The 14093-nt window shown below is 41.5% G+C and overlaps 1 protein-coding gene across 1 annotated transcript in view; it reads right to left on the reverse strand.

Moving 5' to 3' along the window:
• grid1a (glutamate receptor, ionotropic, delta 1a) overlaps positions 1-14093 on the reverse strand; it is a 473301-nt gene that overhangs the window by 142835 nt on the left and 316373 nt on the right. The window contains exon 3 of the mRNA XM_060934832.1: positions 9962-10246. Coding sequence (XP_060790815.1) covers positions 9962-10246 — 285 coding nt within the window. The remainder of the gene's footprint in view (positions 1-9961; positions 10247-14093) is intronic.

The following is a 14093-nucleotide window of genomic DNA, read 5'->3' on the forward strand; positions in this document are numbered from 1 at the left end:
TCATCCTGAATTCATCAGTGATTACACGAAGGGCATTGTATTTAGAAAAATAAAGAATTAATCACTGTAGAGCACAGAAAATGTCTTTATGAAGGAGAAATGCCTTGATGAAAGAGTGACAGCATGCTGTTTTAGGAAAATAATCAGCGATGAGGTGGTGGGTTGAAGAGAGGTACTGCTACCCATTGGAGTATAGTTTTATTCTCATCTCATCTCATTATCTCTAGCCGCTTTATCCTTCTACAGGGTCGCAGGCAAGCTGGATCCCATCCCAGCTGACTACGGGCGAAAGGCGGGGTACACCCTGGACAAGTCGCCAGGTCATCACAGGGCTGACACATAGACACAGACAACCATTCACACCCACATTCACACCTACGCTCAATTTAGAGTCACCAGTTAACCTAACCTGCATGTCTTTGGACTGTGGGGGAAACCGGAGCACCCGGAGGAAACCCACGCGGACACGGGGAGAACATGCAAACTCCACACAGAAAGGCCCTCGCCGGCCACGGGGCTCGAACCCAGGACCTTCTTGCTGTGAGGCGACAGTGCTAACCACTACACCACCGTGCCGCCCTATAGTTTTATTAGTACATTAAAATAGTAACTTTATCGTGATAGACATTCTCGGTAAGGGAGCAGACGGATCAGTCAGCAGTCAATCAATAAGGATGGAGGAAGAAAGCCTCAGGATGTCAGAAAAATATTTTTTACTCAATCTACTCATGGTCTGTTTGTTCCAGATGTAGAATTATCCAGTGTGAACTATTCAGCTGTGTTTACCAGACCAAGGTCAGACTTATACTAACACATCCAGGTACATACCTGTAAGAGTCGTAATCCAGATTCCACCCACCATTATAGAATTTCATTGAAATATTATTAACAATGTCATAGACAGTGCAAGCCAACTCCCATTACACCAATACAATGTGAGGCTTTTCTTACTTATTTCTCACAGACACAGAGAAGTGGTTTGTCACTTTATGGCAAAATCAATGAAAGACATCAGTGGAAAAAGAGCCACTGAGCTTGAAGTTTTGCTATCTCAAAAGACACTGACCCAAAGAACGAGCAAAATAGAGTCGCTTCATGCAGCAAAAACAGCAACAAAGTGCAAATATGCTATAAAGTGAAAACATCAGTTAAAAATGGCAGCAACTGACCGAAGCCTTGCCTATTGCTGACTGGTTTTTCTGTCTAAAACTTTAAAATGATGTTAGAAACTCTTCCTGCTGCTCGTTAACCTTCACAATTCGGCTTTAATTTAGATATAATGATCAACAATGCAGCGTTACACTGGAGAAAATGTTCACCTCAATCATACTCTGTTGTGAGTAAATAAGGAACCGACAAGATGAGGAAATGAAAACAGCAGAAAGTGGTATATAGGGACAGAAATAAATCTATCCATCCATCATCTGTTCCGCTTATCCGTCAGGAGAAACTGGAGCCATTCCAGCTGACTTCAGGCAAGAGGTGGGGTTCATCCTAGGCAGGTCGCCAATCTATCACAGGACTAGCACAGAGATGAACAACCATCACATTCACACTTATGGGCAATTTAGAGTAACCAGTTGATCAAATCCATATGTCTTTGGATTGCTGGAGGAAACCGGAGGAAACCTAACTAATCATGAACTCTGATATTATTGTTATTTTTATCACAACTGGGTTGTGACCAGTAGGACATGCTTGATACAGGTCTACCAGAAGCTGACCAGGATGCATCCTTGTAAGGTGCCCGAACCACCTCAATTGTCTGGTCTTGACTCCAAGGGGCAGAGGTTCTATCCCAAGGCTCACTCAGATTGCTGATCTTTTCATTCTGTTACAGAGAGTAAGTCAAGCAACCCTACAGAAAAACATCATTTCCTTCATCCCTTTCATAATGCTCCAGAGTATTACTCAAGACCTTTTCCCCTCCACTACTGCCATCATAAAGGACTCCATTACATTTGGTCACATAACAACTGCCTTCAAGGCAGCAAGGGTTTATGCTGAAAAAGCACACACTGTACACATACACCTTAGAGCAGGGGTGTCAAACCTGATCCATAAAGGGCCGTGTGGCTGCAGGTTTTCATTCCAGCCATGCAGCAGCACACCTGACTTGGCTCATTCAATCAACTGAACTGTCTTCACACAGTCAAATACTTGCAGCCACACCCACCCTTGATTAAAGGGTGGGTGTGTCAGTTGATTGAATAAGCCAAATCAGGGTGCTGCTGCATGGCTGGAATGAAAACCTGCAGCCACACGGCCCTTTATGGATCAGGTTTGACACCCCTGCCTTAGAGAATAACAACTACCTACACTACAATCTCTCATTTTTTCTTAAAATTGCTGAACACGCTGTATACAATTAGTTGCCTTTCTTTCTTACCCTGAACAACCTTCAAGATCCTAAACGATCTGGCCTCAAGGCAGTGCATTCCACAGACATGGTCTTTGTGGCTCCTTGTGCTATGACATCAGCCATCAGTTCTAATCCTTTCTGACCTTTCAACAGCCTTTGCCACTATCAATTGCAAGCCTGGGAATTCATGACTCAACAAGACTTGCTTATCATATCAGGTGACAGGTGCAGACCCTCAAGTGGTGTCCCACAAGGCTCAGTGTTTGGCCCCTATCAATTCTCTCTCAGTGAAGCAGTTTCTCCGCAGGGGTTTACCACTGCTATGCTAATGATACTGACCTCTTCCTGTCCTTTTCCCTTGCAGACACTCATATTTCCACTTGGATCACAGGATATCTGTTGGACATGACATGTTACATTACATTTATGGCATTTAACAGATTCTCTTATCCAGAGCAAAGTACAACCCCGATTCCAAAAAAGTTGGGACAAAGTACAAATTGTAAATAAAAACGGAATGCAATGATGTAGAAGTTTAAAAATTCCATATTTTATTCAGAATAGAACATAGATGACATATCAAATGTTTAAACTGAGAAAATGTATCATTTAAAGAGAAAAATTAGGTGATTTTAAATTTCATGACAACAACACATCTCAAAAAAGTTGGGACAAGGCCATGTTTCCCACTGTGAGACATCCCCTTTTCTCTTTACAACAGTCTGTAAACGTCTGGGGACTGAGGAGACAAGTTGCTCAAGTTTAGGGATAGGAATGTTAACCCATTCTTGTCTAATGTAGGATTCTAGTTGCTCAACTGTCTTAGGTCTTTTTTGTTGTATCTTCCGTTTTATGATGCGCCAAATGTTTTCTATGGGTGAAAGATCCGGACTGCAGGCTGGCCAGTTCAGTACCCGGACCCTTCTTCTACGCAGCCATGATGCTGTAATTGATGCAGTATGTGGTTTGGCATTGTCATGTTGGAAAATGCAAGGTCTTCCCTGAAAGAGACATCGTCTGAATGGGAGCATATGTTGCTCTAGAACCTGGATATACCTTTCAGCATTGATGGTGCCTTTCCAGATGTGTAAGCTGCCCATGCCACACGCACTAATGCAACCCCATACCATCAGAGATGCAGGCTTCTGAACTGAGCGCTGATAACAACTTGGGTCGTCCTTCTCCTCTTTAGTCCGAATTACACGGCGTCCCTGATTTCCATAAAGAACTTCAAATTTTGATTCGTCTGACCACAGAACAGTTTTCCACTTTGCCACAGACCATTTTAAACGAGCCTTGGCCCAGAGAAGACGTCTGCGCTTCTGGATCATGTTTAGATACGACTTCTTCTTTGAACTATAGAGTTTTAGCTGGCAACGGCGGATGGCACGGTGAATTGTGTTCACAGATAATGTTCTCTGGAAATATTCCTGAGCCCATTTTGTAATTTCCAATACAGAAGCATGCCTGTATGTGATGCAGTGCCGTCTAAGGGCCCGAAGATCACGGGCACCCAGTATGGTTTTCCGGCCTTGACCCTTACGCACAGAGATTCTTCCAGATTCTCTGAATCTTTTGATGATATTATGCACTGTAGATGATGATCTGTTCAAACTCTTTGCAATTTTACACTGTCGAACTCCTTTCTGATATTGCTCCACTATTTGTCGGCGCAGAATTAGGGGGATTGGTGATCCTCTTCCCATCTTTACTTCTGAGAGCCGCTGCCACTCCAAGATGCTCTTTTTATACCCAGTCATGTTAATGACCTATTGCCAATTGACCTAATGACTTGCAATTTGGTCCTCCAGCTGTTCCTTTTTTGTACCTTTAACTTTTCCAGCCTCTTATTGCCCCTGTCCCAACTTTTTTGAGATGTGTTGCTGTCATGAAATTTCAAATGAGCCAATATTTGGCATGAAATTTCAAAAAGTCTCACTTTCGACATGTTCTATTGTGAATACAATATCAGTTTTTGAGATTTGTAAATTATTGCATTCCGTTTTTATTTACAATTTGTCCCAACTTTTTTGGAATCAGGGTTGTACAACATACCCAGTTGGGGATTATGTGCCCTGCTTAAAGGCACTTCAGCCATTCCTGCTGGTCCAGGGAATCAAACCGGTGACCTTTTGGTCCCAAAACTGCTTCTCTAACCATTAGGCCATGATATGTTGTCATGGATGCTCCCCTGAAAATCAGTTCCAGGTGTATATTCCTGGAGATGCATCCTCATATCAAGATCTAGTGACATAGTTCTGGACAACCAGCTACCATTCTTTGCTAATATCACTAATGTGACATCGGTCATGCAGGTTTCCCTTTTATAATAGCCAAAGGACCTGGCCATTCCAGTTGGAGATGCACTGTTATAGGAAATTGTACAAGCCTGGAGTGTTAACAGTAAATTCATTGTTGATTATTTTCCTATAACCTCATGCCCGGTCACACTTTATTGCTTACTTTTTAATTCACATGAGGATCAGTTCTGTAAGTCTCTCTGGATAACGGCTATATTTATTACATTCAGACTGTTCAGTGTGTGAGCAGTGAGCCGACTGCAGTGTTCAGCCTGGATGACTGGTTAGGTTTTGTTGTGACAGTTTGGGTGATTAAATCTTCCTGGGTATGGAGCCAGTGACAGACAATGCAAAATCCTTCAAGTCTGTGTATTCCCTTGCATCTTTAAACATCAAACCAACCCTGCAGTGCTGAAACTGCTCTCACACTTTAAAGGAAGACTTCACCCTCCATGTATGCTAATTTCAGATATTAGTGATGTGTTTAGTGATTCTGGTGCTGATTTGTTGGTTGGTGCGGTTTTATTTTTTACTCCTGTGACAGGTTGAGCAGTCGTGTCCTGCACGGATGTCACATTGATAAGGTTTGGTTGTTAGCTCTGACAAAAAAAAAAAATAGAAGAGCGTCTTTTCTCTCACCATTTTCAAGTGATCCAGAGATGGCATACTGTATGGCATCCCAGAATGCAATGCACCTATGTATATGACACTGTTTTGTTGAGTTACACCAGAGACATGACTTGGTTAGTTATGGGATGATAGTGATAGTGCTGCCGGTGGAACTAGTATGAAAGTTGAAGCTGATTTGAAGTCCAAGTCAAAGTCTTTCCCATGCCAGGACCTGGTCTTCCCAGTCAATCTCCCGTCCCAGTACTAACCAGGCCCTTAAGGCGTATTGGGCAGTGCCAATCTCCACTGCTCTAGCCCTTGGCCTCTCACTTACTGTACTATACAGCTAGGATTACAGTGGGGGGCTGGTCCTCTGGTAACTGCAAGAGTTTGACTCCCTACACGCATCTGTATTGCAGCATACCTTGCCAGATGGCAGTAGGTACCATTTGTACTGTATGATGGTCTTTTGGTCTGACCCTTTGAAGTGGACAGGCTAAAACACTAAAGTGCCACTGCATTGCTCTGTCTAGGTAGAGATGAAGGAAGTGCTAAACCCAACCAAACCACCATCAGCAGGTAGTCAAATAGCATTGTGGGTAATGTAGGAAACTGTTAATCCAAGTGAAAATAGACCAACATGTCAAAGAAAGAGGATTAAACTAAAAGAAGGTGACTTTAAGTACAAAAAAAAAACTGTTGAAGATCAGTTTGATTACCCCCTCCATGGTCAATGGGCAATCCCCATCCACCAGACAGGTTGCCGCTGTCTCAGTACAGCTAACAACCAGTGAGGCATGAGCTCACAGCCACCCACCCACCCACGATTGGCTAGTCTTGCTGTAATTGATAGGGTAGAGAGAGTATGCCACACCTCCTTCCCTTTCTGAGAGTATGGCCAATTTTGCTCTCTTGAGTTCCCACCTGAATCAGCATCAGGATTCGAATTAGCAATCTCCAGATGATACAGTGAATGCTTTTCTGTTGTGTCACTCACAAGCCTGAAGATCACAATTTTAATTCAGGGTGGAATTTTACTCTCAGGATTTTCATGTCCCTTTACTTGTTATGTGAAGCTACGTGAAGATTAGCAGCACAGAAAGTTCTAGTATGGTCTCATGGTGTTATCGTGAACGTGATGCAGTGGCCCAGTTGGAATAAAAATCTGTTGAAGTTTATTTATTTCCTCAGATTTGTGTGACTGAAGTCACCAGCAATGATAGAAAGCCTTTAGAGTGTTTGGTGTCTGTGATGGAGCCTGTATATAGAGTTATATTTCCACAGCACGACCATAAATTCCATAAGTGAATAAACAGCTGTGAGTTTGTACCTCAGTGCAGACAGAAATAATTCTCACCGGAGCTCATTTTTCCCCCTGCTGTGCTCTGACAGCGTTTTACAGACAACACGAAGCCGAGAAAAATTTCAGCCTCTGAGATAACGATAACGCATAGCTAAAAAACGGAGCCGCGTGAAGCGCTGCAGAGGTGCAGCAGAACAACACGCTGGGAGATTCTCACTAAATCAACACTGACAGACAGAACAGCACAGGCTCATTCTGCATTTATATCAACTCTGACAGCACGTGGGCGTGTTTGTGTAAGTGACTGAAGTGTGCACTTGCTCATTTGGAAGTTTTAACCACGAAAGAGTTGAGGCTGATTTTGAAATGTTTTAAAGTGTCTGAAACACACTGCTGTAACTGTTAGTGATCACCATGCGAAATAAAGTGAAGTGCTCTTCGAAACACATTAGTGAAGAAACGACTGATCGATGCGTCTGTTTATATAAGTACGCTGTTTTTCATTTAGTAACACTGCGCACTCCTAACACACACACACACTTAAACATTTCTCTTCATTTACACTGGCTTGTATATAATAAGCATTCACCACCCTTAAACATTTCCCCGTTCTGTAGTGCAACAGCCTGGAACTTCTCATATTAAAGTGTGATACAGTATACAACCCCGATTCCAAAGAAGTTGGGACAAAGTACAAATTGTAAATAAAAACAGAATGCAATAATTTACAAATCTCAAAAACTGATATTGTATTCACAATAGAACATAGACAACATATCAAATGTCGAAAGTGAGACATTTTGAAATTTCATGCCAAATATTGGCTCATTTGAAATTTCATGACAGCAACACATCTCAAAAAAGTTGGGACAGGGGCAATAAGAGGCTGGAAAAGTTAAAGGTACAAAAAAGGAACAGCTGGAGGACCAAATTGCAACTCATTAGGTCAATTGGCAATAGGTCATTAACATGACTGGGTATAAAAAGAGCATCTTGGAGTGGCAGCGGCTCTCAGAAGTAAAGATGGGAAGAGGATCACCAATCCCTCTAATTCTGCGCCGACAAATAGTGGAGCAATATCAGAAAGGAGTTCGACAGTGTAAAATTGCAAAGAGTTTGAACAGATCATCATCTACAGTGCATAATATCATCAAAAGATTCAGAGAATCTGGAAGAATCTCTGTGCGTAAGGGTCAAGGCCGGAAAACCATACTGGGTGCCCGTGATCTTCGGGCCCTTAGACGGCACTGCATCACATACAGGCATGCTTCTGTATTGGAAATCACAAAATGGGCTCAGGAATATTTCCAGAGAACATTATCTGTGAACACAATTCACCGTGCCATCCGCCGTTGCCAGCTAAAACTCTATAGTTCAAAGAAGAAGCCGTATCTAAACATGATCCAGAAGCGCAGACGTCTTCTCTGGGCCAAGGCTCGTTTAAAATGGACTGTGGCAAAGTGGAAAACTGTTCTGTGGTCAGACGAATCAAAATTTGAAGTTCTTTATGGAAATCAGGGACGCCGTGTCATTGGGACTAAAGAGGAGAAGGACGACCCGAGTTGTTATCGGCGCTCAGTTCAGAAGCCTGCATCTCTGATGGTATGGGGTTGCATTAGTGTGTGTGGCATGGGCAGCTTACACATCTGGAAAGACACCATCAATGCTGAAAGGTATATCCAGGTTCTAGAGCAACATATGCTCCCATCCAGATGACGTCTCTTTCAGGGAAGACCTTGCATTTTCCAACATGACAATGCCAAACCACATACTGCATCAATTACAGCATCATGGCTGTGTAGAAGAAGGGTCCGGGTACTGAACTGGCCAGCCTGCAGTCCGGATCTTTCACCCATAGAAAACATTTGGCGCGTCATAAAACGGAAGATACGACAAAAAAGACCTAAGACAGTTGAGCAACTAGAATCCTACATTAGACAAGAATGGGTTAACATTCCTATCCCTAAACTTGAGCAACTTGTCTCCTCAGTCCCCAGACGTTTACAGACTGTTGTAAAGAGAAAAGGGGATGTCTCACAGTGGTAAACATGGCCTTGTCCCAACTTTTTTGAGATGTGTTGTTGTCATGAAATTTAAAATCACCTAATTTTTCTCTTTAAATGATACATTTTCTCAGTTTAAACATTTGATATGTCATTTATGTTCTATTCTGAATAAAATATGGAATTTTGAAACTTCCACATCATTGCATTCCGTTTTTATTTACAATTTGTTCTTTGTCCCAACTTTTTTGGAATCGGGTTGTATATCAGTCTCATCTCATCTCATTATCTGTAGCCGCTTTATCCTTCTACAGGGTCGCAGGCGAGCTGGAGCCTATCCCAGCTGACTACGGGCGAAAGGCGGGGTACACCCTGGACAAGTCGCCAGGTCATCACAGGGCTGACACATAGACACAGACAACCATTCACACCTACGCTCAATTTAGAGTCACCAGTTAACCTAACCTGCATGTCTTTGGACTGTGGGGGAAACCGGAGCACCCGGAGGAAACCCACGCGGACACGGGGAGAACATGCAAACTCCACACAGAAAGGCCCTCGCCGGCCCCGGGGCTCGAACCCAGGACCTTCTTGCTGTGAGACGACAGCGCTAACCACTACACCACCGTGCCGCCCCGTATATCAGTCTCGTTTTCAGAATTATTTACAAATGAAAAATGTAAAAGTTACAAAACACTTAAATTAGTTCTGTAGAATTCATTAGATAAATGGAGTTGAGTTGTGTGTAGTTATAGCAAATTAAAATTATATGATGTCAATACAAATACGTGTTCCTGCAAGAACAGGGAGATGGAAGATGTTGACAAAGTGATGATGATCATTATGATAGTGATGATGATGGTGATGATGATGGTGGTGATTATAATGATGATGATGTTATGATGGTGGTGATTATAGTGATTATGATGATGATGATGTGATGGTGGTGATTATAATGATGATGGTGGTGATTATAGTGATGATGATGATGATGATGATGATGGTGGTGATTATAGTGATGACGATGATGGTGATGATAGTGATGTTGGTGATGATGAAGATGGTAATGGTGGTGATTATGATGAAGATGGTGATGGTGATGATGGTATTGATAATGGTGATGATAATGATGATAGTGATGATGATGGTGGTGATGATGGTGTTGATGATAGTGATGATGATGGTGATGATGATGATGATGATGGTGATGATGATGACGATAGTGATGATGGTGGTGGTGATGATGATCATGATGATAGTGATGATGAGGATAGTGATGATGGTGATGTTAGTGATGATGATGATGATGATATTGATTATGATGATAGTGATGATGATAGTGATAATGATGATAGTGATGATGATGGTGATGATGGTCACTCACCATACTCTGCATCATAGAAGATGATGAATTTGCGCCAGTGCAGGTCAGACAGGAGTCTGAGCAGGACATGGTCGAGGCGTACAGGTGGCCGGGCAGCGAGTGTGTACGTCTCCGCATCAGGTCTGGTGTTGAATACACACTCTGCCCGCGGAGCTCCGTTCCCTCCACGCTGCACGAACAGGTGAGGGATGTGCATGGCATCTGTAAGGGACTGTAAAGCACGAGCTGCAGAGCAGCCTGTCGATGACACGAGTGCCAGGATACCCTGATTCATCAGCTCACATGCTGCAGACAGACAGACAGGCAGACAGACAGCAAGAGTTTCAGTTGGGAGTTTTATTAAACAGGCTCATAGCCTCATGATATTAGGTTCACAATTTGAGTTTCCCATGATATTTTTGAAAAATAATTTTCAGTAAGAAATTTTTTGATCAGAAAATGCAACATTTATTTTCCTATTCATTATCAACTAATATTCCTTTTGTTAAATAATTAAAAAAACCTTTTGTTTCATTTTCTTAATAACAAACCATAATTATTTACCCACAATTGTAAAGGTTGGAGTAAAATATATTTATTCTATCCATGTTCACTGAATACGAGCAATCACACACTCTGATTGGCTACGCTCCGACTAGGATATCAGCTCATATACCATGAGTAGAGAAGAACAAAATGGCAAAGCATGTTGCTGAATGAACTGAGGATGAAATGAAAACTCTACTCGAAAACAAAACTGAAAACTCTACTCGAAAACAAAACCCCAAAAAATATAAAAAAGCAACACAATATGGAATAAAAGTATTTGATGGTAAGAACATATCTTTTTTATTTTTCAAGAATTATTATTATAGCATTTTTCGCAAGTTGCTTCTGTCATTTTGCCTGTTTGTTTACATTCTAAGCAGAAATTATTTTTTCATACGTTTTGTATGAAAGTTTTATTTATTGAATTTGCAAAAAAAATGTTCTGTTCCTCAAAATCCAGTGAATGTGGACAGAATAAAACAGTTATTCCACTCAATCTCGGTGCTACGCGTCTCGTTGGCAATCAGCCTATGTACAACTCGATTTCGTGGAATAACTGTTAAACAGCCTATTAACTAAAACATTCCTTTTATTAAAAATGAAAAAAGTTAAGAAAATATTGGCCTTTCCTTAATAAACTTTTATGAACATTTGTTCTGCCTCTATTTGCTTCTCTTTTCTTTCTCTTTCAGCAGTCTGTAAAGAGAAAGAACTCTGATTTCCTGTTAAATCTATTTGTACACAATCACACTACAGCTCTTTCACATTTTCCATCTGTTTTTTGTGTTTTCACAGCATTAGAGCTGTGTTACTTCCGAATATAGTGAAGTCACATGCATTCCTGCTATTGTACGTTATTGCACCCTCTGCTGTCTAAACAATGCAATTACATCCACTAAAAATTAAGCGACTACAAAGCCTAATAATAATAATAATAATAATAATTCTTTTTTTTATTTCGTCAACTCAAATCAGCATAGATTTGTATCATGATTTATTGTCATATGATATATCATTACATGCCCATTAGGTAACTATATTTATTAGAGATGGCACCGAAAAGTTTTAGCACTGTTATGACCCGGCTCAAAATCGTAACAAAAGAGGAGGACACACATCTTTAAATGAGAAAACCCAAGGATTTATTGGAATAATCAAACAAAACTTAAACTAAAGAAAGAATTAAAGGCAAACAAAATAAGTAGCTGGGTCAGTATGGATAGTCCGTATTCAGTAGTGTAAGGAAAGTGTCTGAATGAATGGAACACAAGGTGCAGTGCTCTGTTAAAAAAACAAAAACAAAACAAAAAAAACCACAAACTGATCTTAATATAGAGGCTGAACCAGGTGAGACAGGCCTCAGGTGAGCAGGTGGGAGGAGCCAACACAAAACAGGAAAACCAAACAAGCCCAGAGATTATTACAGGACAAAACAGTCAACAGTGGCACGAGAAATATTTAAATCAACATGGACACGTAAAGTGGACATGTAAACTTTTCTATAGTCTTAATTAACACAGATGAGTGACTGCCCCCCCCCCCCCCCCAAAAAAAAAGTGCCTGGTGTTTAAGATAAAAACCCCAGCAAAGCAAAGCCAGTTTCCTCCTCAGACATACGTATGAGTTCAGTGGTTAAAGGATAACATCAAAAATGTACTGCAGGACTGTGCAGCATTATTATTATTATTATTATTATTATTATTATTATTATTATTATTATGATGATGATGATTATTCCTCTCTGAGGTTGTTCTGGTGCACTAAGTAAGAAAGTAATTAATGGTAAAAATGAGTTGATGTGGGCTTTAAATGCAATAAAAATCCCCCAGAGAATTACTGGATGCTAAAGGTCAGGATTAAATGCAGCCACAGCTGAGAAACGCTGCCTGGACTCCATTAATTCAGCCCTGAATGTGAATAGAAGAGAGCGAAAGAGAAAGGGAGAAACAGAAAAGTGATAGAGCGCATTAGGAAGAAAGGGAAAGCAGTGGTGCGTCTGGGTTATTTATTTATTCATTCTGAGCCATGTTAAAGAGAGCGTATTCTGTAAGGACTTTTCAGTGGAAAAAGTACATTGTTTTCCATTTCATATTAAAAAATGTGGCCTGCATAAAAGATTTGTATTTTTATTTGTATTTACAGCCCAGAGCTGCTGAAATCGCATCGGTTCTGAGACGTCTTTGTTTCCAGAGTAACAGCTGAGACACAGGGACCTGGAAGGAGCCTCCACTGCCAACGCTTTGTCACAGTTAGCTTCGGGGTGTCTTAGTAACCTGACCAGCTGTTTGTTTTATCATATAAAGTTTAAGAGAGAGAGAGAGAGAGACACAGACAGACAGAAAGAGACACAGACAGACAGAGAGAATGCAAGAGAGAGAGACATTCAGATAGAGAGAATGAGAGAGATAAACAGAGAGAGAGACAGACAGAAAGAGCTAGAGGCTGACAGACAGAGAGAAACAGACAGACAGACAGAGACAGAAAGGACAGAAAGAAAGAGAAAGAGAGACAGATAGAGAGACAGACAGACAGACAGACAGACAGACAGACAGACAGAGAGACAGACAAAGAGAGACAGACAGATAGACAGAGAGAGATAGACAGACAGAGAGAGAGAGACAAAGAAAGAGAGACAGACAAACAGAGAGAGAGACTGACAGACAGAGAGAGACAGAGAGTTAGTGAGAGAGACAGACAGGCAGAGAGACAGACAGAGAGATAGTGAGATAGAGAGACAGACAGACAGACAAAGAAAGAGAGAGACAGACAGACAGAGAGAGAGAGACAAAGAAAGAGAGACAGACAAACAGAGAGAGAGACAGACAGACAGACAGAGAGAGAGACAAAGAAAGAGAGACAGACAAACAGAGAGAGAGAGACTGACAGACAGAGAGAGACAGAGAGATAGTGAGAGAGACAGACAGGCAGAGAGACAGACAGAGAGATAGTGAGAGAGAGAGAGACAGACAGACAGACAGACAGACAAAGAAAGAGAGAGACAGACAGACAGAGATAGACAGAGAGAGAGAGACAAAGAAAGAGAGACAGACAAACAGAGAGAGAGACAGACAGACAGACAAAGAAAGAGAGACAGACAGACAGACAGACAGACAGAGAGGGAGACAAAGAAAGAGAGACAGACAAACAGAGAGAGAGACAGACAGACAGACAAAGAGAGACAGACAGACAGACAGACAGACAGAGAGGGAGACAAAGAAAGAGAGACAGACAAACAGAGAGAGAGACTGACAGACAGAGAGAGACAGAGAGATAGTGAGAGAGACAGACAGGCAGAGAGACAGACAGAGAGATAGTGAGAGAGAGAGAGAGAGAGAGAGAGACAGACAGAGCAAGAGACAGACAGACAGATAGAGAGAGAGAGAGAGAGAGACAGAGAAAGCGAGACAGAGAGACAGAGAGAGAGAACTGCAGAAAACAGCAGGTGAATGACTGGGTGTTCCTAATAAAGTGGCAGGTGAATGTATCATAAATGATCAATTATTTTGTGAACATTTTTCCACGGTAAATGTTTTATATATATATATAGTGCATGTTATTTTCCGACAGTAACCCAACACCGAGAGCGTTTTATACAGATCACAGA

Source organism: Neoarius graeffei, chromosome 11 (assembly GCF_027579695.1).
Source record: "Neoarius graeffei isolate fNeoGra1 chromosome 11, fNeoGra1.pri, whole genome shotgun sequence".
In the NCBI taxonomy this organism is placed as follows: Eukaryota; Metazoa; Chordata; class Actinopteri; order Siluriformes; family Ariidae; genus Neoarius; species Neoarius graeffei.